The sequence below is a fragment of the Spodoptera frugiperda genome, chromosome 30, assembly GCF_023101765.2.
Source record: "Spodoptera frugiperda isolate SF20-4 chromosome 30, AGI-APGP_CSIRO_Sfru_2.0, whole genome shotgun sequence".
In the NCBI taxonomy this organism is placed as follows: domain Eukaryota; kingdom Metazoa; phylum Arthropoda; class Insecta; order Lepidoptera; family Noctuidae; genus Spodoptera; species Spodoptera frugiperda.
In genome coordinates this window covers 2,604,136-2,632,025 of record NC_064241.1, presented here as the reverse complement: position 1 = coordinate 2,632,025, position 27,890 = coordinate 2,604,136, and the positions used below count along the sequence as shown (strand labels likewise).

The window sequence follows — 27,890 nt, the reverse complement described above, 5'->3', positions numbered from 1 at the left end:
TAGTATTTACTGGCACCTATCAACTCCATTTAAATGCTTATTTTTTCAAATTCTATCAGATTAAAAATTAACTCTAAAAGCCATAAACAGGAAAATAGAGGAAATCGCTTTAAAAATGCTTTTAGGATTTTGCATTTAAATAATTGCGCTTACAATGGAATTTCATGAAAAATAAAAGTATGGGGCCCTGGGTTTAAAAAAAAACGTAATAGTTTTCAGTAATGTTCTGTCCATTTCAACCTATATTTTGTCAAAAGCATACAAACATACAAGAAGTATTAATTGCTTTTGCATCAAAAAGCAAACATGATTTCATACGCCGCTACTTACATAAAAGTAATTTACCAACAGGCATTTCAGTGACCCCGACATGAATTTTAATAACGAAATCGTTTTAATGAAAATACTATGAACAAACAATTTTATTCGTTTTCTGGTTAAAATTTAAATTAAGTTTTTTTGTATGAGCTTCAATGTTTACATAACATCGCTTTGTGAATGTTATTCACTATTCACTAAAAGTGGTAGACAAAAGCGTGCTTAAATGTGCTTGGGTGTTACAATTGAAGTCCTTTTGTCGCTAATGGTATTATTAAGCACTTTTTGTGCGAGCTTGTATTGCCAAATACAACTAATTTAGGCCTTAGTAAAAACAAGAGGATCTCGAACATGGCGCAATTAGGCTTACCATTATTATTACGGAATCAAGGCCATAATTCGCCATAAATTAATTAAATTAGTTTAATAAATAAACCAGTGAAATGATCACTTACATAAGTGTGGTCATTCTAAATTCAAAGCATTTATTTCAATTATTCCTTAATTTTCCAAATTGATTTGACCGTCAGTCCCGAAAGTCAGGTGCTTGTTCCAATCCAAAGTATAGATTCACATTGAGAAGAATGAGCAAGGAATTCCATCCATCGCTACTCTTTTCAACATTTTTTGTACACTCTCTCTGTCTTTGAAATTCAGATAATACGTCCTTTACAGATGCGGTAGCACGACATGTATTGGTGTGGCCAGTGCTCAGCTGACAGTCTCCATCACAACCCTGTGTGCTGCTGTCTTCATGCTGCAGCTGGATCTACGGTTCGATGCCTCATTGTCACCCCCACCGAGACAGTCCGATACACATATATGTACTGCTGTTTCTATGGTATGTAAGACTACTAAACAGTTTTACTAATATTATAAATGCGAAAGTTTGAGAGTTTGTGTGTTTGTTTATATGCTTGTGACTCGATCACGTCAAAACGACTAAAAAGATCGGAATAAAAATGACAGGTGTTGGACCAGGTACGATCACCTCGCTTGGTCGGAGGATCCTTCTTTTCCAATTCCGATTTAGGAAGCTTTACTCTTTGTATCTTAAACTAGTATAATGGTTTATATAATATACTATTATATAAAGCTGAAGCGTTTGTTTGTTTCAACGCTCTACTCTCCGGATCTAGGTACTGGTCCGATTCGAAAAATTCATTTTGGTTGGATAGTTTACTTATCAATGAAAGTTGCAGGCAATAAAAAATCCTGTTACGATCAAAACGATCTAAGTAAAGCGGGTGAAATCGCGCGAAAGTAGCTAGTTTTTAATAAACTTATAAAGTAATTCAATTTTTATTTTATACAAATCCCAATGTATGTTTAGAGATGAGACAAATGTGATGATAAAAAGTTATTTATAGCGTGGGCTGTACATTAAATAAACGGTTGTAACAAAGCGAAGTTTAATTCGGTTAGACAAACAGAATAATAAAAATAAATAATCTAAATGTTTAATCAAAGTCCTCAGCTAACAATAACACTTATTTTTTATTTTCTATTTTAAGGGTCATTTTTCTTACTCATAGGCTCGATCAGAACCACTAAATTTAATGGTAATTTTAGAATGTATCAAATTGTATATAAACTCATAATGAAATTGTAAAAGTGTTAAATCTGACATCTAAATTCTATTTTTATTCTGAAATCTAAATTGACAATTAAAAAAAATAGTAGCAGGGATATAGTGGTACTAGAAAGACACTAAAGCCAAAAATGCGATAAAAAATTGACAGCCTGTGTTGATAAACAACATAATACAGACCTACATATTAATTAGATACAACAATAAAGTTACATAAAAAACATATAATAGATTGTACACTTGTACAGTATATAGTACAACGTCTAAAAACATCTTGAACATGTAGGTCGGTAGGTTAGAAAAGTAATAAATATGTATATAAACTACAACTGACAATATTTCACCGAGTTACGTGTTTCTTTTACGATATTTTCACCAAAAAAGTACTGGAGTATCTTTTACCCGGCTAATTTATCAAAGTCAATGGGTAAACAAAATGAGGAGCAAAAATGTCAGTTTCCTCCTTTAACGAAGTCAGCTAAAATGTATTTTTATGATTTGTTTTTCAAAGAAATTTATATCATCAAAAAAAGGAGGAAATTGATAGTACGAGTAAGTAATCTACAGTAATTTGTAAAAGCGGAAGAGTTTGTTTGAACGCGCGAATCTCCAGAATTACTTGTCCAAATTGAATTATTCTTTTCGTATTGGATAGTCCATTTAGCGAGAAATGTTATAAACGGTAAACCATCACGCTACGATTAACAGGAGCTGAGCAGAGCGGGTAAAACCGCGCCTATAACCTTACACGACCAAAAGTCAAATCCAATCATCATTTGACTTATACCTGTGTGTAAATAGAACATGTAATATACGCTTTTGACTTATAGGTTTCTACGAAATATAAACAGTAGGTGTCAATCAGTTTGTGTCTACTTACACGCCCTTAACATACATTCAAAGTACCTCTCACCGACGAGCTTGCATGAAGAGAATAATAACAGTTGATGAAGCGAAAGAGGCTTCCAAGATTCGTAGCAATTGGCGTTCCATTATCTCTCTACATGGGAGACAGACATGAGGTTATGTATGTATGTACCTATATGCAATGAAATCAATAATTACCTACACAACATCATTACCAAAGTACATTTTCCGATTCGCAGATTTAAGGGAACTTAATTAATTAATTATACTTAAGTTAAAAGCTGTCAGTACTTGTTAATTAAGTATCGAAACTTCGTCCGCGAATTCTTTCAAAGTACCAGGCGCTCATAAAATGCAGACGGTACATTTTCCCGCCCCAAATCATAGTCTGTATTCTATATAAAACCGCGACTTGTGATATATATCTAGACCTATAAATAAAATTGGAGTGTCTTTTTGGAATATTGAAATAACATACATACACCAAAAGAATATTTTTCCAATTTTTGTCTGTCTGTCTGGCTAATCTCTGAAATGACTGGACCGATTTTGACCGGACTTTTACTACTTTTATAGTCACAAAATCCCCAATCCATGCGAGCGAAGTTGCGGGCATCAGCTAGTTTTAGAATAAAATATATTGTGTATACGACGCACACATAGCAAGACATCAAGATATAATAAACCAGTACAAACTGACCTTCGAAACTGCAGATATATTATACAAACCGAGGGTTTGATAAATTGGCTGCGTATAGCTCAATATAGGTACGTGTTGGTTGCGTGCTGTGTATAGCCCAATGTATGTACCTAGGTATATATATGTTGGTTGCGTACCTAACGTCGTGAAACTCAAACAAAAGCTATGCAAATCACAAAGTAAAGGAGCCAAGATTGAATATTTGCATGACTTTTACATTGAAATGAAGGAGTTCAAGGGTTAGTTATCAAGTGCCACTGAACTATAGGCAGTTTATTCTATTCTGTTTTGTATTATTAAGGTCGTAAGGTCGAATAGAGGGTGACACGAAGTGGATTTTGGGGTAAAGAAAATAATTATTGGATTGTATTGTATATTTTTTGACTGCACGGTTGGTGCGGTGGCTGGGCAACCGGCTGCCGCGCAACGTGTAGCGGATTCGATTCCCGCACAGAACAAATCTTTCGTGATCCACAAATTGTTGTTTCAGGTCCGAGTGTCATGTGTATATGAACTTGTATGTTTGTAAACGCACCCACGACACAGGAGAAAGCTTAGTGTGGACAACGTTATTAAAATAACTTCTTTTCATAATACATTTTAATACGTAACCAACAAAGATAGGAACAATATCTCTACCAATAATTTATTATTCTTTAACACAAGCAGTAGGTACTGACTTCTCATTTACAAAACAGTGAAATTCCAAACCCAAAATAAACCCAAAGGACCAAATATTACAGACCACTGCACAAAAACCATACCGAGCGTAGCAAAGGAACTTTTTAGTACATAATTTTGTACACAGTACGAAACTACTACAGATTATGCTATACATAACCAGTTTATCATGACCTCGCTTTATATGATCTTTCCGCACATTCTACGGTCAGTTTATACTGGTGTTGTAGAACTTCATGAGTAGCCGTGTATACAAAAGCAGACAATACTCTGGAGTCTATTACATTCGTATTCACAACACCAGCTTTATTATACCAAATTCATATATGAATGTATGTATACATATATGTAGTTGAAAGTTTCCCCAGAGATATAGATAAAGAGAAAATATTATGAAGAAGTTACTGTGAAAATAATAACTATACTTAATCGTTGTTCATGTTCCTTATTGTTGTAAGACTTGTAATAAGGTAACAATGTTAGAATCAGTCAATGACATATTATTTATACATCATTGGAATCAGTCATTAATGTGTACGTACTTAACAATAACAACAGATGGGGACCACGCTTAGTTCAATTTTGGTCTAGAAAGTGCCAGCCAAGATGCAAAAATATAATCTGTTAGTACTTGACCCCTTAAGCATTTTTTATTATGGTACTAAAACTATGGAATCAATAACTTCGGGTTTATTCAAGGTTTAAATATACCATTTTACGTACATTTTCGGGAACATTATTGTAACAATAAAGGGTATAGATTCATTGAGTTATAATGTACTACGTTCTACATAATAACTCATAATAACTCAATGTATAGATATAGATTCAATAGGAACTTACAGGTAGCAGCCGATAGCATCGATGTCCGAATACCCTCCTAATTTCTCAAGGGAACAAATCAACGCAGTAATTCAAGAAAAATCACCATCTAATTAATTTGCAGGTACCTCTAACGTCGGTGGCAATTAACAGCGGGAACAGTGACGCAGCGGACTCAGGTGGAAGTCCTCTGGGCAAGGAGAAGGAGCCCCCTCCTCTGGATCCTCCCATCTGATGCAGTGAGGCAGCGTGAATGGATGGACAAATGTTCTAAGTGACAGTAGATAAGACTTTCCTTTCATACGTGTATTTGTAAGTCTGTGAGCTTTGAGGATTGTTTTTAGAAACTGTTGTGATGTGTTGTTTATTTCAATTGTCAAGAAAATTACAGAAAGCAAGATTTTATACAGGTGTACAATGGTGGTCACATACGCCTGACCACCACTAAGTTATTGTTTGCTTACACCTGATAAGATCCGCTCTCTAACCCCGCCTTATGACCTTGAATTGAAACATGAAGCGGACTTGATGTGCAGTTCCGATGCAGGTGACGCACAACATCAAACGCACCACTGATTAAGAGATTACACGTGTTGAGTCACTAAGCTGCGACGTTATCGCTTTTTTATTAAATGAGACATTTATGGGGCATGGCTTAATGTTTTTGCTGGGTTTAAGTAATAAAAATGATCAGGCGGATTTGTCCCCCACTGTACAATCTTCCAATTTTATTCAACACACAATAAATATGAATATGGCCTACTTAGGTGCTACAATTACACAGTACGCACATGGCTACTTATAATTATATAAAGTGATGCTTATTGTGTGACAGATCTTTACGTTTCTGCTTCCATTATAATCGGAATATCGTCGTTTGAATATTAAAACCGATAGAAAGTAATTGTTCCGATTGAAAAATTCTCGATACATTTCCAATTCGACGTTTTAGACGAGTTTCCCTCAGTCGGACGGAAGTTTTTAATTAGATTTACCCTTTTTCTTTCTTTCAGCGATAACTTTGTTGTACGTAGTCCAAAACTGGGCATTTTTTCATGGAAAGCATTTTAACAATTCCATTTAGTTGTTTATTTAGCAAATAATACAAAGGAATCTTCAGATTTTTTGTAAAAGCTTTAACTCTTTGAACATTTTTTGCTTCAGACTTCAAGGTTCTGTTGTTTTCATCAACGCCTTTTTTGTTAAAGTTTGCCCTCTATTTTCATCAAATAGCTCGCCCATTTACCCTTCTTACATTAAATGCTGGTAGGTAATAATCCATTTCTATTCATAGACTTGGCAAATTGCCATACGAAAATTGATTCACGGTTAAATTTCCAAATTGAAAATATCCACACTGGATATATTACATCGGATCCTTGTGTTTAAAATCAACATTGTTAATTAAACCTTTCATCAGTTCAGTCAACATTTTGGCTTCTACTTTAGATATTGTGTTCCCAAAATTTACTGGAAGATATTTATAGCCTATAACGAGAATGGGTGAAGGCAGATTTATAGGCACTTTTGGTTCATGAACGAATGTCTTATTTTTAGTGTCTACAAATCTGTCCTTTATTCTATGTATAGTTCTTTTATGTGTTTGGTCGTTTATGTAGTAGACTTTATCTGTGATAGATATAAACATTTCGTCATAATCATTCGAATTACACTAACAAGATTTATCCTTGCTTGGGTTAATGTAGGCACCTCTTGCTATAACAAGTTAATTTGGTAACCATGCGGTTGGCTGGTAGAGAATGCCATTCGACATTAAGCCCGCCTGTGTTTGTTTTGCACATAAAGTGTTAAATCTTCTTTATATATATAATTCTTCTGTAAGTGTTTATGTCACTGAACTTCTCTTAAACGACTGGACCGATTTTGATAAATTTTTTTGTGTGTGTTCAAGAGGATCTGAGAAGGGTTTAGATTCACAATTTTGTTCGCTGGACAATGTTTTTTTAATATTTTTTAAATGTATAAGTAGTTGTTGATTTTGGAATGTTTCACATTGGATCCGACTAATTAAAGACGTGTAGACAGGACAACGTCTGTCGGGTCCGCTAGTAAATAAATAATTTGTAACTTACTCTATACTTTTCTGTCCTCTTGTAGTTTATTTTATAGTATATGCAGTCTCTTAACCAATTTTTTTATTCCATAAGATTTTATTCCATAACAAGTTAAGTAGAATTGTTCTATTGCCCTTGTTCTATTACATTTCACCTCTACCAAGCCCTCTATGACAAATTGTTTGTACGTTATAATTTTAGTAAAAAGCTTATGCAAATCATAGTCCAAGTACTAAATATCATGGGAGTTCATGGTTTTATGATACATTCGTGTTTCATTAACCGTTCATTCAATGGCTTTGCCTTCTATTTCTAGGTTAATTTCATTTGGCTAAGTGCTAAGGGCTTTGTGTGGTTTTTATTGCGCATATAATTGAACCAGTATATCAGAGGTGTGGTTCACTTCTTTTTTAACTAAATGTAATTCTCTAGCTACCGTCCCGTTGACTTAAGTATTGTAGATGTTCGTGGCAGCCATTTTGTTATACCCGTGCGTACGGCGCGTAGCGTTCCGCGCGCGCCTCAAAGAGCCATCAGACCACCACAGATGGGGCCCAGTAGGGCTGATGCCTAATCCGGAGCTGCGGACTACCTAGCGGGTTTACCGGGGCTCCGGCTCGAAAAGCAGGAGAAGGAACGGGGTGGTTTTTAGTCAGTAAGAGTCTGACACTCCCTCTCGCCTCGCCCAAGGTGGGAGAAGTCATTGGATGATACTCCCCCTGAAAAAAAAAAAAAAAAAAACCATTTTGTTATGAATGTCCATTGTATTTTACAATATCTGTGCTGTTAGGATAATTTTAATTATGATTTAAATTGTTGATACAACTGCGTCCACTGATCCGCATCATCAGCAAAGCCTACATGCAACCCGTACTGATGACGTCATATGGAATGCGTACGATGCGTACGATGCGGGCCTGTGGACGCTTACCTTTAAAAACGTTCTAGTTTCAGCATACATAAAGCAGCCTAAACAAAAACAAAAGAGTGTCATCTCTCCAGCGTTCTTTAATCCGACACTAACAAGACAGTTTGTAAGAAGTTCAAGTAAAAATGACACTTAAAGTGCTTGAAATAAGTTTGTAAATTCAGATTCTATGCTTTTATACATCGTGTTTTGTAATCCTACTTTTTGGTTTCCAAATGGATAAACGAATTTTGTAGCACTAAAAATGCTTTTTTTTAATATTTTGCAATCTAACAAACAAAATTCGAAATTCGAAATGTTAAAAAATCTAAAGCTGAATGTTACCTGAACCGACCAGTACCCTTACTATGAGTTTATTTTATTTTTAAACGAAAGCGCGTTTTGGTTTATACGAGCCGGCCAATCAGTGCTCCGAATGCGCTTTAGTTTCGATTACTCTAAACATAAAGCAAACTCATACTAAAGGTAATGTTTTGCACTAGTTTTAACACAGCTAAATTCTATAAGTACAAAAATGGTCTTACGATTTTATTGTTTTATAGCCGTTGCGTTTTCATGAATATGATGTAACAAACATTCTTAACAATTATGCTTGTTTATAGGATGAAATGCATTGTGCCACGTAAAATTTTGTACATTATTGTAACTAAGTAAATTAATTTATCTGTGTAAATATAATAAATTAAGCGTCAAGCAACCTATGTATGTAATTATGTAACCTACTTATTTTATTTTTATGTTTATTTTGAGTATTTTAAATTAGACCTATTATAAACGCTGTAAGTGTATGTAAATATTCTTTGTAATAAATGCAATTATAAATAAACCAATTCATAAATTAGTTTTGTGTGTCTATTTTCAAACTCACAGAAAACGGACGGAGGTTACTGGAGGCCCAATTACCCACTTCCCAATCTCCGATTCCCCAACAACCCTTAAATTCTTAACACCCAAAAGGCCGGTAACGCACTTGTAACGCCTCTGGTGTTACGAGTGTCTACGGGCGGCAGCGATTGCTTACCATCAGGTAATCCGTCTGCTCGTTTATTGGCTTATACTATAAAAAGTAAAGGATGTTCAAAGTTTACCAGGACATTCTCACAGGTTCAAAGACTTTTCTAAATATAAATATATTATGTACCTCTTATCTACCTACATCTACAGTCTACATGAATATATAAAGCTGAAAAGTATTTTATTTGAACGGGCTAATCCCCGGTACTACTGGTCCGATTTGAAAAAATATTTTTGTATGATCAAAAAGGAGCCAAGCAGAGCGGGCGGAAGTAGCTAGTATTTCAATATATAGGTAGGTAAGTAAGAACCTCTGTACTGTAAAAAATAACACATTTCGCAAAATAAAATATTAACCTAACAAGTTAATACTCAGGTACCAGGTAATTGTGAACATTTCCACCTCGACCCTAAGCCTATTTAAAACTTGTGACGTGGCGTCGCACCTCAGCAAATTGCTATAAAAAGGTCGACGAGAGATTAACATGTAGGTTGGATGTAAAATTATCTTAGTATGAGACATTATGAGGATATAGTATGTACCTATGTGTATCTATACATATAATAAAATCGTAGAAAAGTGCTGTCTGTACATTGAAAATAAAAATAAAAAAAATAGCAGGGGTTATTGTTATGTCGATGTCGAACCCAAAAATGTAATTAACTTTTTTTTTGTCTGTTTGTCTGTTTGTCTGTTTGTCTGTTTGTCTGTTTGTCTGTTTGTCTGTTCGTCTGTGCGCGCTAATCTCAGAAACGGCTGATCCGAGTTGGATGCGGTTTTCACGAATATATTGTGGGATGCTTAAATTTACATTTAGTGTTTGTTTCATGTCAATCGGTTCATAAATAAAAAAGTTATGTCAAATTAAAGAATCACGTCGAACATTCTATGCTTATACCATTAATCTCCGCAACTATTTGACGGATTTGGTTGAAATTTGGTACAGATATAGTTTAGAACCTTAGAAAGGACATAGATATATTTTTATTTCAAAAATCAAAAAATAAAAATAAGAAATAAATTATTTATAAATAATTCTATGTCGATCGTTACACGACTTCGGTTCATGTTATTGTTTTAATTTATCGAAAAAAAGTAAATAAATAGTAAAAAGGTATGAAAAAAATAATATCAATATAATAAAACATTTAGTACAAAGAAAATGCTCTAACGGAGTATAGATAATTCTATGTCGATCGTTACACGACTTCGGTTCATGTTATTGTTTTAATTCATCGAAAAAAGTAAATAAATAGTAAAAAGGTATGAAAAAAATAATATCAATATAATTAAACTTTTAGTACAAAGAAAATGCCCGAACGGAGTATAAATAAATAATCCAAGTTGTCTTTATCCTCGATAGATGGCGTTGGGATTGAAATAGATCGCGCTATGGTTTCGTTACATTCATTTGGTTGGGTATCGGCCGAGCGCTTCGGTACTATCGTAGAAAAAGTGTATTATCAGTCGTATGATTATTTGTCTGTAGTGGTCCTGCTGTTTCGTATATTCTAAATTGGTTTCGTTGTATTTGTCAATTAATAAGTTTATTTGTTGGGTTTTCCTGGTTTTTTGGTTAAACTATTTGACGTAGGTTTAGTTTGATATCGATTATTAGTAGTTACTGTAGTTAGTTTTTTTAATAAAATTGTAAGTCTAATTTTTTTTTAATTAGATTAGATTTAAGTCGTTTCTTTTAAATTATTTAGTTTAAGCTTGGTTATTATAGCATAGAGGATAGGTTGTAATATAGTTTCTTTTTTAATTGTTATAAATTCGTAATTCGTAGCTTTCTTTAGTTTTAAGTTAGTTTAAGTCCGTTTTTAAACTATTTTTTCAATGCCCTAAGTGAGTATACATCTATTAAATTCAAACGCAGAGCTCATTATGTTGATTTTGGAAGAGTTCCCTGGAATATCTTCCACATCTCATTTTTGAAGAGATCCCGCGAGATCGGGAACTATGTGGTTAAAACCAAAAATTTGCCGGAAGTCACTATTCCACGCGAACGAAGTCGCGGGCAAAAGCTAGTTTATAATATGTCACAAATACCATTATTTTTTTTGTCGTCCAATGACTTCTCCCGACTTGGGCGAGGCGAGAGGGAGTATCAGACCCTTACTGACTAAAAACCATCCCTTTTCTTCTCCTGCTTCGAGCCAGAGCCCCGATAAAGACTAATCTATCCTGGAATCAAACTTTTAAACCCTTTTCAGCAGCATTTCAACCCTTCGACTAAGGAGACCTTCGAAGTTCACCCAGTATCCTTGCATCATGACATTTTCCACGCAAAAGATTACTTTCCACACTTAAATCTATTTCTACGATCCCCACCAACGTTTACCTACGTCACACTTGAGCCAAAATTTCATATGAAAAATGACTATTTTTAGCACATATCTTATCCGTGTGAGGTCTTGCGTCAAAAAGGTTTACTTTAGGACACTTGGATACACAATTACAACTTTTGTATAAGAGTAAATATCCCTACGGTCCTTTAAAGGGGTATTCGCACGGGTGGGTATCGTATCCTTCAAAGACGTATTGAAAGAAAAATGTTTCACACCGATATTATTTTTGTAACGTGGATTTCAATAATATTCGGGAAGATTTGGATAAAGATAAACTGTTTGAGCGTTTGAATATATGGTTTTCTTGCCTTGTTAGTACTTATGTTGTTATTTTTATGTTTATACACATACATACATACATCAACAGCCTATACGTGGTCACTACTGACCAAAGGGTTCTTCTCGTACGAAAAAAGTAATTTACAATTTTATAAACTTCTTTCCATCAAGTAAGGTTCATTAACCGACTTCCAAAAAAGGAGATTCTCATTTTGAAATTTCTTTTTTAGGATTTCAGCATGAAGTCTAGTTTTATATGTGACTTTCAAACATTCTTTCTTTTCTTTTAGACTTTATTTCTTAGCTTAAATAGCTTTCCCCATAGCATAAAATCACTTGTCTCTCTACTGGAATACAAAACACATGACCTTATTTTTCACACTATCACAGAATACTCGTAAAAGGAAAACAATGTTACGTGTGCTTATCGCCGCGCGCTACATTATTGTTCGAGCTGCAGCCTGGAAAATGGGTTAGTGTACCTACTCATCGGTGTAGGCTGTGTCTCTATAGATGCACTATGTGTCTATGTAGTCTAAGTAATTATTTACCTATGTTTTGATGTGTGTGAAAGCATATTATATTGAAGAAAGAAGGCTTTGTGTATATGGAGATAAATTCAACTACAAATTTTAATCATCATCAATGACCGTTGTATGCTGTGTATCTATAGATACACTATGTAGTCTAGGTATGTATGTATTTACCTATGCTTTAATGTGTGTGAAATTATATTATTGAAGAAAAAGAAGCTTTGGGTGTTGGAGAAAAATTTAACTCCATAATCATCATCAATTGAATTGTCCATTTGTAAATCTCACGGTTGACGCGGTTTTTTTTTTGAGAGGGGGAAATCATCCAATTGCTTCTCCCGCCCAGGCCTTAGAGCAAATTAAAAAAAAATACTTGAGAATAATGTCCCGAAACTATTAATGAACTAGAAGGTGTTTTTTTGAGGGGGAAAACCATCATATGACTTGCCTTGCCTTGGGCGAGGCGAAAGGGAGTGTCAGATTCTTATTGACTTAAAACCACCCCGTTACTACTCAGGGAAGGAAGCTAGAAGGAACCATGATCTGAAAGATCACAGAAAATATGCAATAAAATAAATTCCAAAGACAATATTTAGGTTTGATTCAGTATACCCTTTTTACAACTTAAAAATCGCTTATTGCATTCCAATTCAACATAATAACGGGTACATAAATATTGTTTTCTATGCAACATACGCTTAAAATAATGATGTACCAAGGTAGTACTCACAAGCTGGCAACAAGACAACTAATTAAGTCGTAGTGATTTACTCACCTAAGTAACGAGATGCTTAGGGTTATTTATAGGAGTCAGTCGTAAGGGGAGCCCCTAATGACCATCTGGAATCAATATATTGCACGCTGGAATGGACTTGGTTTTATTGTGAGGCTATAAAAGGCTGTGTAAGATGTATTGAAGTTTATGGATTGATTGGGAGGTTGTCTGCTAAGTACGGAGTGTTAGGGATGTTATAGTTATAATATTTCTGATCTACGTTTATGAAGTTGGTTAGTTTTGCTTGTAATATGAGGATTTTAGATTAAATTATGTAAAATACAATTATGTAGATGGTAAAAACTAGTCCTAGGAATGGGGATGATGACGGGGTATGAAAATTAAAAATCTATTTAGTCCGTCAGTTAGGTAATGAAATAATATTAGACACGTATTTTTTTATTTTGTCATATAAGATGACAACACTTAGATAAAACGAATCAAAGTTTAGGAGAGAAAAGCAAATACGTCATTTCTACGTATAAAACGAACCTAGAAGTAACGTTACGCGATATTTCAAATCGAAAGTATTTATTTCCGTAAGAAAATAAAAAATACATGTCTATCATCATTTTAAAATAATCTACAAGACGGACTTTGAAATAAAAATTTGTCAGCTATTGCAAGAAAATTACTAGTATGAGTAGCACATTATGTATCGATGTCGTATTAGGTGTGGGACAATAGGCCCCCTAATACATAAGCCTGTATTCAGAACATAGGGTGATAATAAGCTTACATATTATCAGACGTGAATAGGTGATTACACGGCTAACATACAAAGGGATAACTAATCGAAAATAATAAAACAACATTCGTCTCTTACACAGAATATTTTTTTTTTGAATTTCTGATACTTATTTTTTTATTATTATACTTATTTTTTATCGCATCGCCTGTTTGTAAGCAATCGCTGCCGCCCATGGACACTTGAAACATCAGAGGCGTTGCAAGTGTGTTGCCAGCCTTTTGAGGGTTAGGAATTGAATTGGGAAGATTGGGAAAGGAGGAAAATGGGCCTCCGGTAACCTCACTCACACAACGCAAGCGTTGTTTCATGTCGGTTTTCGCTGAGGCCGTGGTATCACTCCGGTCGAGCCGGCCCATTCGTGCCGAAGCATGGCGCTCCCACACTTAAAAACTTATACTATGAAGGTAATAAAAAACTTAACATCAGAGATATTCATTCAAAAAGCTGCTAACATAATCTAACCCGCTAACACGCTGTACCTTCCACCCTTCACCTCTAAAAGAATTTGAAACATATTCCATCAACATTAAAGTTGTTTATTGCGTAACCTATTTTAAAAACATATATGATATACGACTGGGATAAAACCACTATGTGTCAGGATTCCAACGTAAAGTCCACACACGAAATATTGGATGAAAAATGTTGTTGTATTTTTGTGGGTACGTGATTTTGGCCCCAAGTGTAAATACGCGTGACGCACGACCCACCACGTCCACGGACTCCGTGGTAGGTACATGGTAACCTAATGTCACCCTTAACTACGTATTGTTAAGGTACTTTTTGCTATACAGTGCTGGCGTATAAATAGATATGTGTAAGAAAGGAAATGAAAATTAGGTAGGTAATGTAATATTGTTCAAAAATTGGATTATTATTGCAATCATTGCGTAACTAAATCGATTTTTAAAATGATTTTCGTAATTTAATTGAATAATTAAGGTACATAATAATTATATTTTTTAGTCTTGGAGGGATTATTATGGTTACAGACTGTATGGTTGGCGCGGTGGATGGGCAACTGGCTGCTATGCAACGTGCAGCGGGTTCGATTCCCGCTCGGAGCTAATCTTTGTGTGATCTACAAGTTATTGTTTCGGGTCTGTGTGTGTGAACCTGTAAGTATGTAAACGTACAGTAACGTGTCGGGCACGGTACAAAACAGATTTTTTTTTAATACAACAGCGTCATACTTAATAAATTGTGAAAGGACTGATGACTGTTGACGAAGCGAAAAAAGTATGTAAGTGTCGTAGCAATTGTCGAATTACCCCCTTCCCGATCTCCCCAATCCCGCATTCCTCAACAACCCTTATATTCCTAACCCGCAAAAGACCGGCAACGCACTTGCAAAACGTCTTTGATTTTTTGGCTGCCCATGGTCGGCAGTAATTGCTTATCATCGGGTGATCCGTCTGCTCATTTACCGGCTTCTATTTCCATAAAAAAGAAAACATGGATGAATCGCGTGAAAAATGATATGCGACGGAAAATAATTTAATTAGGATAGCGTTTGATAGTGGAGACTGGAAAGCGACATTATTTTCACCCAAGTTCGACAGTCAGTAAGTATTTGCTACATTTAACAATGCCTAAGAAACTAAACAATGACTTTCAATGAGAACTTATAACAAGCATTGTTACGAAACTCCTTTAATAAAGCGAAATGTTTTACAAATATATTCAGACACTGAGCAAATATTAGTGAAGTTTCATGAAAACGATCTTTTTATCTTGTTTATAAGACAGTGTAATTTTTTTAATATAAATTCCCGATGACTTTCTAATATTTCGCTCATAAGTGTTATATTGTAAGTAGTTATTTCACTAATAATGTCCAGCAAAGGGTATTTGGTATTAATAAATAGTAGTGCGGAATCAAAGTCAAAATCATTTATTTTAATTAGACCAGGAAGGCACTTTTATAACGTCAAAGCAAATATTAAAATATTAAAAATGTCTACGTGTCGGTCAGTCCTCTAGTAAAGCTATTTGCTCGTTCCAAAATGTAGATTCCTATGGAGAAGAGCGAGTCTGAAACTAAGCCCCTATTATGGGTCTCATAATAATTGATGGACCACCTCTGACTTACTTTCGGGGTTCGTAAAAGGCACACGGTATAAAATATCACGTTTTAATGTAACACAGCGTATTTATCATTTTGTAAAAGGGTACACAAAGGCACACACATGAATCAAACCACTTTCCGTCAGTTATGTTGAGTCTTGTTTAAAAATAGATATACATATAATATATATACGAGTATATTCACCACAAGTTTAAATGTCAAGCAAAACTTCGAAATACTAGAATGTTACTGAATTTTAAGTTGTATTTAAACATAGTGCTATCTCAGTTATTTCTCAAATAATTTGTAGCGACTGAACTAATATAATTTATTTTTATTTTTTATTTTTTTTTGAGAGGCGGCAAATCGTCCTGTAGCTTCTCTCTTATACTGATTAAAAACCACCCCGTGCCTACTCCTGTTTTTCGAGCCGGAGCCTCAGTAATCCGCCAGTCAGTCCGCAGCTGCAACTCCGACAGAACTTCATATGGCAAGCGTTAAGCGTGCTTTGATAACAAGCGTTTACTACTACATGCAGTTTACATACATTTTATTCATGTAACATTGTGTTAAAGTACGTAACGTTTGCTGTGTGACTTACGCTCGAATACTGAAATACTACTCAATTTTAAGTTGCACTTAAATATCGTGCTATCTCTGTCATTTACAAAGAATTTGTAGGGACAGAACTATTTTTGAGCGCTTCTTAAAATTGAGTGACGCTTGAGTATTTAACCATTAGTCTATACAGTACAGTAAAGCGGCGTTGGAATATTTGAAAATATGTCTAAAAACAATGAAATTGTAGGAGCCACACTTTTATAACTCGAGATTTTGAAAAGGGCGTGTAAAAGAACAAAATTCATGTAATAATAAACGTGATGTTTCGTTCCCTATGCGACGAATCTAAAACAATTACTGAAAAGTTTATTATTAATAAATTCTTAACGAAGTAAAGGGTTTTTCAACAAGAACTTTGTTTTTTATTAGAGCAACACCAAGAACGTGGCAGATTTTGACATTTATTTTTTGGGGGTATTCGTAGTAGGTGCTTTGGCAATTGCTACAATGAATTCAATTTCGCTCAAAAATTGCATTAAAATAATTCAAATTCACTATGAAAATGGTCGTTCTTTTAAAGTTACATTTCGTAAAATTCGTGATATTTTCGGGCAACATAATCGTCCTTCTGAGATCGCTATCAAGAATTTGGTCGCGAAATTTGAGTCGACAGGCTCGGTACAAAATGTGCCAACACCAACACGTGTTCAACCGGGTCGTTCAACAGAAAACATCGCTGCCGTGAGCCACAGTGTTGAAGAAGATCAAAAGTTATCAATTTCACGACGTTCTCAACAATTGGGGTTATCCAAAAGCACAACATGGCGAATTTTGCATAAGGATTTGACTTTGAAGCCTTACAAGATTCAACTGGTGCAGGAATTGAAGCTGACCGACCATTCAAATCGCCGTAGATTTGCTCAGAACAACCTGCTGGTTTTTCTCAAAAAATCATCTTTTCAGACGAAGGATATTTTCGTTTGTCAGGGTATGTCAATAAGCTAAATTGCTTCTGAAAATCCTAAAGCAATTATTGAGAAGCCTTTGCATGCTCAACGTATTACTGTGTGGTGTGCTATGTGGTCTGGAGGTGTGATTGTTAGGAAAGTGATTATAAAATTTTGATGAAAGAATCAACATCTGTCAGCGTGGTCCTGGTGGACATTGTCAGATATCATTTTTCATTCATAATTGCCAAACTTTTCTCTTTTTAATACAATAAAAATTTTATTCTTTTTCCACCAAATTCTTTATTTTATTTTGTTTTAAAAAACAAAGTTCTTATTGAAATACCCTGTATTAAGAAGCCACTGGAGCCTCATTAATTTGAACGAAGATGGCCGCAAAGCAACCATTTTGAAAATATCTCAAGTGTCGAAAAACAACGCTTAACGTTTCCGCAAAATTATAATTAGACTTTTTAATTATATTTTTTTAATTAATGAGTTCTATGACCCTTGAAAGTTAAGTAAGATTTTTTATTATTATTAATAACGTTGTCCCACACTAGGATTTTCTCCTGTGTCGTGAGTGCGTTTACAAACATACAAGTTCACATACACCCAGACCCGAAACAACAATTTGAGGATCACACAAAGAGTTGCTCGTACTAAACTCGTACTAAGGGTACAGAGTTCATTGACCTATGACCAAAAAACAAAACAAACAGTATTCCCAACACACTTGTTTGAATTTCACAAATCTAATAGTCCAGTCAATTTAGGAATTCACCTCGGAATTCGAGATACCCAGCTGTAATTTTGTATATACTTGTATATTGACACCCTAAATCTTGTCTCAAAACCTACATATGGTAGGGTGTAAGCAACCCTTAAAATTCAGGGTCAAAGGGCCCAAAAACCGTTTTTTTGCGGTTTTTTTGAAATATCTCATTTCCTATGGGTTTTTGGTAATTGTATTCAATAACAATATTGTAGCATACGAAATTCTCTACAACTTTTGTGTAAACTTTTTTTATACGGTGAACCGTTTTCGAGATAGTTGGCGGAGAGCGCGCGGTCACTGCATCTCTTCAAAAAATTTTTTTTCGTCTCACCTATCCGTGATGGTTGTCTATGGATAGGACATTAAAAAATACGTCATGGTTCCTAAAACCATTTTTCGTCAAAATCAATCGTTTGAAAGATAGACGCTTCCAAAGTGGAAAAATGAGATCTATAGAATGTGTCCTGCCCTCTACCATTTAAAATAAGTGAGTAAGAAAACTAATAAAAATATATGCTGTAGATTTTAATGAAAACTTTCAACGAAAATTAGTTTGAACGAGATATCATAATTAGTTTTTAAGAATTGATACATTTTTAATAAAAACACACTTAATTTTCCACTTTCTCAATTCTTTTAATCAATTCTTAAAAACTAATTATGATATCTCGTTCAAACCAATTTTCATTGAAAGTTTCCATTAAAATCTACAGCATATATTTTTTTTAGTTTTCTTACTCACTTATTTTAAATGTTAGAGGGCAGGACACATTCTATAGACCACATTTTTCCACTTTGGAAGCGTCTATCTTTCAAACGATTGATTTTGACGAAAAATGGTTTTAGGAACCATGACGTATTTTTTAATGTCCTATCCATAGACAACCACCACGGATAGGTTAGACGAAAAAAAAATTTTTTGAAGAGATGCAGTGACCGCGCGCTCTCCGCCCTCTATCTCGAAAACGGTTCACCGTATAAAAAAAAGTTTACACAAAAGTTGTAGAGAATTTTGTATGCTACAATATTGCTATTGAATACAATTACCAAAAACCCATAGGAAATGAGATATTTCGAAAAAACCGCAAAAAAACGATTTTTGGGCCCTTTGACCCTGAATTTTAAGGGTTGCTTACACCCTACCATATGTAGGTTTTGAGACAAGTTTTAGGGGGTCAATATACAAGTATATACAAAATTACAGCTGGGTATCTCGCATTCCGAGATTCTTACCTAATTTAACCTTATTTGACTGGACTATAAAGCTTTATTCGCGAAACGTCTTAACTCCATACAAGTTTGAGACATAAGTCATTTGGTTAAAGTCCAAACTCGGGAAATACGTGTAAACATTACTTACAAGTTGGTCCAAGGAACTAAGTTAAACAAACGGGTGGCCAAACTACAACCGAAGTTGCCAACTTGGTAACCAGAGCAGTCACAGCGAAAATGATTTATTACGACTTGTAATATAAATCAAAAATAGATTCTTTTTTTTTTTTGAGTGGGAAAATCATTCATTGTGTTTTCTCGCTTTGGGCAAAGCGAAAAGGAATATCAGACTCTTACTGACTAAAACTACTGGCTTTTCGAGCCGCAGCCCCGGTAAAAATAGTTGTGTTTAATGATGTGAAAAATAACTAAAAAATTACATCTAACCGCCGCATTCAGAGCTACGTAAACCATATATGTACTTGGTACTTTTGAAACGTCAACAAAGAAAGAAATAAACAATAGTCCATTAGTGAAGCTAGGTGCTCGTTCCAAAGTGTAGCTTCGAATGGAGAAGAACGAGCAAGAAACTCTATGGTTAGTTGCTTAACTAACCATATTAACATAAAAAAATGCTAAAGACTAGCTTTAGTCTTTACCAATTTTTTTGATACAAAATCGCAACTAAGGAATAGTTAAAGTAATCATTAAATGTCTCTGAGTGTGGCAGTAAGGAACTTTTAGTTAATATATCCATAAGAGATAGATAAACGCGCTACAAATAGACGGTACCATACTGATAGAAGCCGAAATTAGGTATTCCCCTATGAAATTGAGCTTCAATATCGACTCGTTCGATATCATGACCGAACATAATCAAACGTCAAATTGCATACATCTGTTGTAGAGCAATATGTCTCGCATCATTTAATGATGTGAATAGTGATATGATACGAAAAACAAAAAGTTACGAAGTAATTTGTCGTACTTGCACGCAATTCATTCATCACTACACAGTATAAAACAAAGTCACTATCTCTGTCCCTATGTCCCTTTGAAGCATACATTAAATTGAATTTTGATGCGGTTTTTTAATAGATAGAGTAATTCAAGAGGAAGGTTTTTATGTATAATACATGCATCGTATATCACCTTTGCACCCATGCGAAGTTGGGGCGAGTCGCTAGTATTAAGATAAAACCATTATAACCCTATCAAGATAGACATTGATGGTGTGAGTGGGATCGATGAAGATTTTTGACATCTTGATTATAATAATGTACTTAACCTAAATAATAAATAATTAATTTAAAATAAATAAATAACAGGAGTTTTTCTAGCGACCCTGAATTATAGAGAGTGGACTGTAATTAAAAAAATACAATCTTTTCATGAAGTTCAGCAGTTAAGAAATACAAAACAAAACTAAGAGAAAGAAAAAAAACTAAACTTAAAAAGATATTTCCTACTTTTTTTACTACTAACAAAGTGACTACTATTTTAGCAGTGAAACGAGACGGTTGTGGCTCGAGCTACAATATAAATTTCTCTTTATTGTCCTGTAAAAGAATAAAAGCAGAGTGGACAACGAAAACCTTTCCGGATTATGGGTGTTTGGGAAAATATGTTTTTTTATCTGTACATAGATGAATGGAGCTCTCATTCTACAGATTATTACTTTATACGTAACATTTAATAAGTTGTATCAAAATATTATTGCTAGTTGCTTCATCCAAGTGCAGTCATTTGCAGTGTGCAGACTAGTATTAGGTATATTTCCAACTAGTATACTTAAATTTACGTTTAAGTAAAGGTAAAATTGTGTTTGAAAAAATCGGATAACATGGGCAAGCTGGGGGTGAAAGCTAGTTTTCAATAAATTTTATTTATTTATCTTAAACATGTATTTTCTTATGCAAACTAAAAAATCCGAAGATACCCCCTGTGACTCGAAACTAGTAGAGCTTTTATCCATTAATATACGTGAGTAAACCGTGATATTTTAGTTAATTTAGTATGTCTCACGATAGTTATAATAATATTTTTTGTTGTGTAAAGGTTAGGTATATCAGTTAACAAAATCCACTGGGTACAAGTTAATAGCTAACAATTTTCATTACAAAACTAAGAATGAGACACTACCTACTTAAAATGGAAGAGCGCAGAGCGCAAACACACTCTGAAATTTAATAAGAAGTTGAAAGTACCACTATATCTTAGACACCTCAACTGCACTCACTATCTTACCTCAGCGGCAAGCGAACTAAAATGTAGATAAAACGAGAATAATTTAATATCATTAGCTTCTGTAATTATTCAATTTGAAGCTAAAATGAGTTGACTTTCGTTAAAAGTTAACATTGCTTACCATCAAGTGATCCATCTGCTCGTTTACTGGCTTATACCATAAAAAAGGAATCTCCAAAATGCATGACTCCTTTTCTGCTGTGTTCATTAATGTGACTTGGGTGATAGAATACTCTTTATCCCACGGAAACGCGGACGAATATATAACACAAAAATATAAGTGTAAAAGTACCAATACATTAATAGTTGTGACTTAGTCGTCGTGTTGTATTCGTGAGTTTTTCCATATTGAGGCGTCCTTTGGGAAACATAACTACAAGTTTCTATTGTAAAAAATTGACCATACCTACTATAAAAATACGTCTTGTTGAGTGACAAATCATCCGGACTCTACATACATACATCGAAACTTACGTACATATTTACGACTAGCTTTTGCCCGCGACTTCGTTCGCGTGGAATAGTGACTTCCGGCAAATTTTTGGTTTTAACCACATAGTTCCCGATCTCGCGGGATCTCTTCAAAAATGAGATGTGGAAGATATTCCAGGGAACTCTTCAAAAATCAACATAATGAGCTCTGCGTTTGAATTTAATAGATGTATACTCACTTAGGGCATTGAAAAAATAGTTTAAAAACGGACTTAAACTAACTTAAAACTAAAGAAAGCTACGAATTACGAATTTATAACAATTAAAAAAGAAACTATATTACAACCTATCCTCTATGCTATAATAACCAAGCTTAAACTAAATAATTTAAAAGAAACGACTTAAATCTAATCTAATAAAAAAAAATTAGACTTACAATTTTATTAAAAAAACTAACTACAGTAACTACTAATAATCGATATCAAACTAAACCTACGTTAAATAGTTTAACCAAAAAACCAGGAAAACCCAACAAATAAACTTATTAATTGACAAATACAACGAAACCAATTTAGAATATACGAAACAGCAGGACCACTACAGACAAATAATCATACGACTGATAATACACTTTTTCTACGATAGTACCGAAGCGTTCGGCCGATACCCAACCAAATGAATGTAACGAAACCATAGCGCGATCTATTTCGATCCCAACGCCATCTATCGAGGATAAAGACAACTTGGATTACAGTAGAACTCCAATTATCCGAACTCCGACTATCCGAATCACAAACATTGTCAAAAAAAGTCCGCTATTATTCTCCCCCCCCCCCGCGAAGCCAGTGTTTGTCAAGTCTTGACTTGACTTGTCTTAACTTGCCGTTGTGCCTACGCTGACTTCCCCGCAATTTAATTCAATAAAAAAATAGTGCAATATCAAAACGTAGCTTTTATTCTCTTCAATGGCAATTTTTTTGAAAAAATCCGATTATCCGAATATTTGATTATCCGAATGGGTCCCGGTTCCCATTAATTCGGATAATTGGAGTTCTACTGTATTTATTTATACTCCGTTCGGGCATTTTCTTTGTACTAAAAGTTTAATTATATTGATATTATTTTTTTCATACCTTTTTACTATTTATTTACTTTTTTTCGATGAATTAAAACAATAACATGAATCGAAGTCGTGTAACGATCGACATAGAATTATCTATACTCCGTTAGAGCATTTTCTTTGTACTAAATGTTTTATTATATTGATATTATTTTTTTCATACCTTTTTACTATTTATTTACTTTTTTCGATAAATTAAAACAATAACATGAACCGAAGTCGTGTAACGATCGACATAGAATTATTTATAAATAATTTATTTCTTATTTTTATTTTTTGATTTTTGAAATAAAACTATATCTATGTCCTTTCTAAGGTTCTAAACTATATCTGTACCAAATTTCAACCAAATCCGTCAAATAGTTGCGGAGATTAATGGTATAAGCATAGAATGTTCGACGTGATTCTTTAATTTGACATAACTTTTTTATTTATGAACCGATTGACATGAAACAAACACTAAATGTAAATTTAAGCATCCCACAATATATTCGTGAAAACCGCATCCAACTCGGATCAGCCGTTTCTGAGATTAGCGCGCACAGACGAACAGACAAACAGACAAACAGACAAACAGACAAACAGACAAACAGACAAACAGACAAACAGACAAACAGACAAAAAAAAAGTTAATTACATTTTTGGGTTCGACATCGACATTACAATAACCCCTGCTATTTTTTTTATTTTTATTTTCAATGTACAGACAGCACTTTTCTACGATTTTATTATATGTATAGATATAGATATTTATATTTCTATACTACAGAGAATTTTGCACGGAACCAACCAATTTTACCAATGGAAATTGGATTTCCACTTGACCTACGTTTCGCGACATAACTTCACGCCTATATTCCCCTAGAGGTAAACAGATGTGTATATTAGTTTATATTTCGTCACGTAATAAGGAACAAAATTGCTACTTTGCTAGAGTAAATTCGTACCCTTGGATAGGTTTTAATTACTTTCCTATATTATAATATTTGAGGTCTTTGAAATGTAACAGAAAATCTTCGTTAGGAAACCTAGACCTATCTAACTCGAAATCGCCAATCTGGTTTGATCTTTATCCGTGTAAGATGAGGTCCATCCTTATTTTTAAGTGTGGGAGAGCCATGCATCGACACGAATGGGCCGGTTAGACCGGAGTGATATCACGACCCCACAGAAGCAAGAAACGTGCAAACCTATATTTTATTACGTTATAAGAATAACTCAATAAACCAACATAATAATTTAATACATTTTGATGTGCAATATAAAAAAAGATCATAAAAATCAAGATTATTTTTCTATTCTCCTTGTTTTAAGATGTTACGTTTCTCAAACGGAATCTTTGCCAAGTGTAACAATATACATAGATACTGTTTTATGAAACTTCTCTTATATTAAAGAAAAATATGCTTTGCGGTTCTCATATGAAAATATCTGTGTAAATAGGGGCAGGGAATTTACATTAAGGTTAGTTGTATAAAGTACGTGTGTTTAAGGAAAAGAATTTAGGTAAGATATCGTGTGTGTGTTGGGGGGAGGGTGTTATACGGTTAAAAGTTAAATAGAGATTCATGGGGATATATTTGACGACAAAAATAAACTACAAAAATTAATTCTATCGGTTTATTTATCTGACTGACCAGTATGGGTATTGGACCAAACATAATAACAAACGTTAATCTGGGGGCACGGGAGTGCCTCTGTCTAGTCGAGCAAAAAAGCGGCATAGCCGTACCATTGTTCTCTCAAAGCCTTTTAAATTTTCCGTAACCTGCATAATGATGTGAGAAATGTAGGATCTTTTAAAGAAACTCATTTTCAAATAAACAAAAATCATCCATAAATAGCACTAGCCTTTTGATCGAGGTAAACTCACTATTTACAGATACAGATGGCTATCGAAACTGACCTGACTAAATTAATCATGAAAAATATTTAGAAACCAAAACAAAACAAGAGTTGTTGTTGATGTTCTCAATCAAATAAGTGCTGACGTTGACCATCAATCATTAACATGAACGTTAGCCGCGAGTTAATTGATTGAGTCATTAACTGATTGATCCCGCAAATGGTTTATGTTCGGTTAACGCGTGATATGATTGGAGATTAACAGAAGCGAATTAAAAAGGCTGATGTAAATTCTTAAATACGAGATGTACTACAGAAACTTAAAGTACTTGATCGAGAATCGCGGAGTTTGTTTGAACGCAGTAATCTCCGAAATTGCTAGTCCGATTTGAATAATTCTTTTTGTGTTGGATAGTCCATTTATCGAAGAAGGTTTTAGGCTATAAAACATCACGCTACGATTAAAAGGAAGTGAGCACAGCTAGTGTAATATAAAAGACAAGTCTATTTCCATACACGTTTTCTGGTAGTTGCTGTTTATTAATCTTATCCTTGCACTTTTTAAATCGCAGACAAAGTCGCGGCAAGCAGCAAGTTCTACATTAGGTATATCTGCTTGCATGTCAAGAGCACTATATCAGGCTCGCACTTGAGAGGTCATATCAGATTGGATCTAACCACAGCTGAAGTGCTTCTAATTAGAGTTCTAGAAGATTCCAATGCATGTCGTAGGCAGAAAGCCTGTATAACATTATACCTGACAATTTGTGGAGGAGAATGCATAATATTAAAAAAACAAGACCAAGAAGAAATCACAATTTAAAAAATAAATATTTTTTTTATGTTTTTCGACTTACTCCCGTAACTAATTAACAAGGAACTCGACTAGTTGCAAGCCATGCTAGAGTCACTCGTCAAGTAAACCGAAAAACATAATAAAAAAAATCTGCTAAAATTTTTAATACATTCTCCCATTTAGCTTGGTTCTTTTGAGTGAACCACGTATTAAGAAAATTGTACGCTCTGAGAAAAGTAGGTGCTTCAGTTAAAATGGTCACGAAAGCGTAATACTACGAACTTTTCTAAAAAGCCTTGACGAATTCAAAGAAACCTAGTAGCTATGTATGTGCTATGTAGCTATGCTACGAAAGCTGTGAAACTATACGACCGATTCCACTGAGACTAAGCTATGTAGCTGTGCGAGAAAGATACTCGAGTATGCGATGTTTCTATAGTAAGGAAGCCATCTATAACACACATGCTAGCTGTGTTTTTTAACAATGAATATGATTGGTGGAAGCCAAACGCATCCACAGCAACATAGCATAGCACATCTCTAGTAGAAAAGCACCTTAAGACTTGATCAAAACCAAACATCTCTACTTACAATAATATCTTATTAGATATTGTATCCTCTCTTATTCCCTAAATGGTCGAAGATATAAAGATAAAATGGGATCCATCAATTTACGAGCCGACCCGGAAATGAAGTTATACAGTTCTTTCAGAGATTGTTCAGTTACTTAGTATATAGTATCATAGACCTTTTCTCTGTATGTATTGAACGTAGTATATTTATCTCTGCTTTATTGATATCAGTTTCGTTAAGTAAGACAAGTTTCTGGAATAAACTTGATGCCTCCTTTGTCCAGTGATTACAGATAGCCGATCAAAAATAATATAAAATTATAGGTCGAGTTCTCGGGTTTGATCAAGCAAAAGAATTTTAGGTAATTGTTTTACCAATAGTCGAATTATAACCGGAATGAGGCTGCAGGTATCCATTACAATATGAGAGAATTTTAGTTACTGGCGAAATGTTGTTTTTTCCTTGATTTTTATAAAAATATGTTTGTTGTATTAATGTTTGTACTGTTTTTATTTTTTGGTGCATCGTGCCCGGTGTTAAATAAATTATTTTTCTTTCTTTCTTTCAAATGTGTATGAAGAAAAATATCACCAGTGGCTTTCAAAATGTTGAGAAATATTTTGTTCAGCATCAGATGTTGCCTAGTGGATGCAGGACTTTGGTACTAAATGATGCTGACTGAAATATTACACAATATTACTTCTCACTAGTCCTACCGATCCTACCAACATCATATATTATAGTTAGAAATGTATTGTCGAACACGGAACCCATCAAAGGCTGTATAATTAAATCAAAATCCCGCGCGAGTGAAAAGCGTTGTCACTTCAATATCCCTCTAATCGAGTCAAATCTCTCGTCACGCGTGTTGTGCGCATGTCAGTGTCAGTCCTCTACCATGAGTTTGAAGTAATAGTATTTGTCTATAGTCGTTAACGACGACGTTTATAACCTCACGCCTTTATCCCCGAAAGGGTATGCAGAAGTGCACATTATGGCACATAATGCCAATGCACACCCACATTTCACAATTTTGTAAGTCCCATGTAATAGGTGGTGAGCCTATTGCCATATACCGGGCACATTTCCAAACTCCGTGCTACCACTGAGAAATTTTCGAAAAACCGAAAAAAGCCCAGTAATACTTCACCCGACCCGGGAATCGAACCCAAGACCCCTTGCCCGGCAGTCGCACCTTCAACCACTCGGCCAACGTGGCAGACAGAATTTTTTGTATGGCGAATTTTAGTTCCACTGGTGACCGGTAGAGGCGTTGTAAAATTTGACATACAAAAAATTTACGTCGTCGCTATTTATAGGGACTATCGACAAATACTACACAAACTCATGGTAGAGGTACAGGGGATTCATACAAGCATCTATAGAGATTCACCCAACTGAACGAATTCGAACAGTTTTCAAATGTGCACCAACTGAATTTCAGTCTATTTTTCAATGGATTTGTTTTAATACGGTAACATTTTGTATCTTTGTTTAAAGATGTATAATGAACACAAACCGCTTTAGATTTTGTTACTTTAGTTTTCATTTTTAAAACTATAAAACTTAAATGGAATATGTTTTTCTTTCTATACTATATTTTTCTTTCTATATTCTATAATGGA

At 34.4% G+C, this 27,890-nt stretch overlaps 1 protein-coding gene across 1 annotated transcript in view; it reads left to right on the top strand.

Moving 5' to 3' along the window:
* LOC118270020 (uncharacterized) overlaps positions 1–8,740 on the top strand; it is a 45,498-nt gene extending 36,758 nt beyond the window's left edge. Inside the window, exons 5-6 of the mRNA XM_050706751.1 lie at positions 994–1,159; positions 5,104–8,740. Coding sequence (XP_050562708.1) covers positions 994–1,159; positions 5,104–5,214 — 277 coding nt within the window. The 3' untranslated portion in view covers positions 5,215–8,740. The remainder of the gene's footprint in view (positions 1–993; positions 1,160–5,103) is intronic.
* The last annotated feature ends 19,150 nt before the right edge of the window (positions 8,741–27,890 follow it).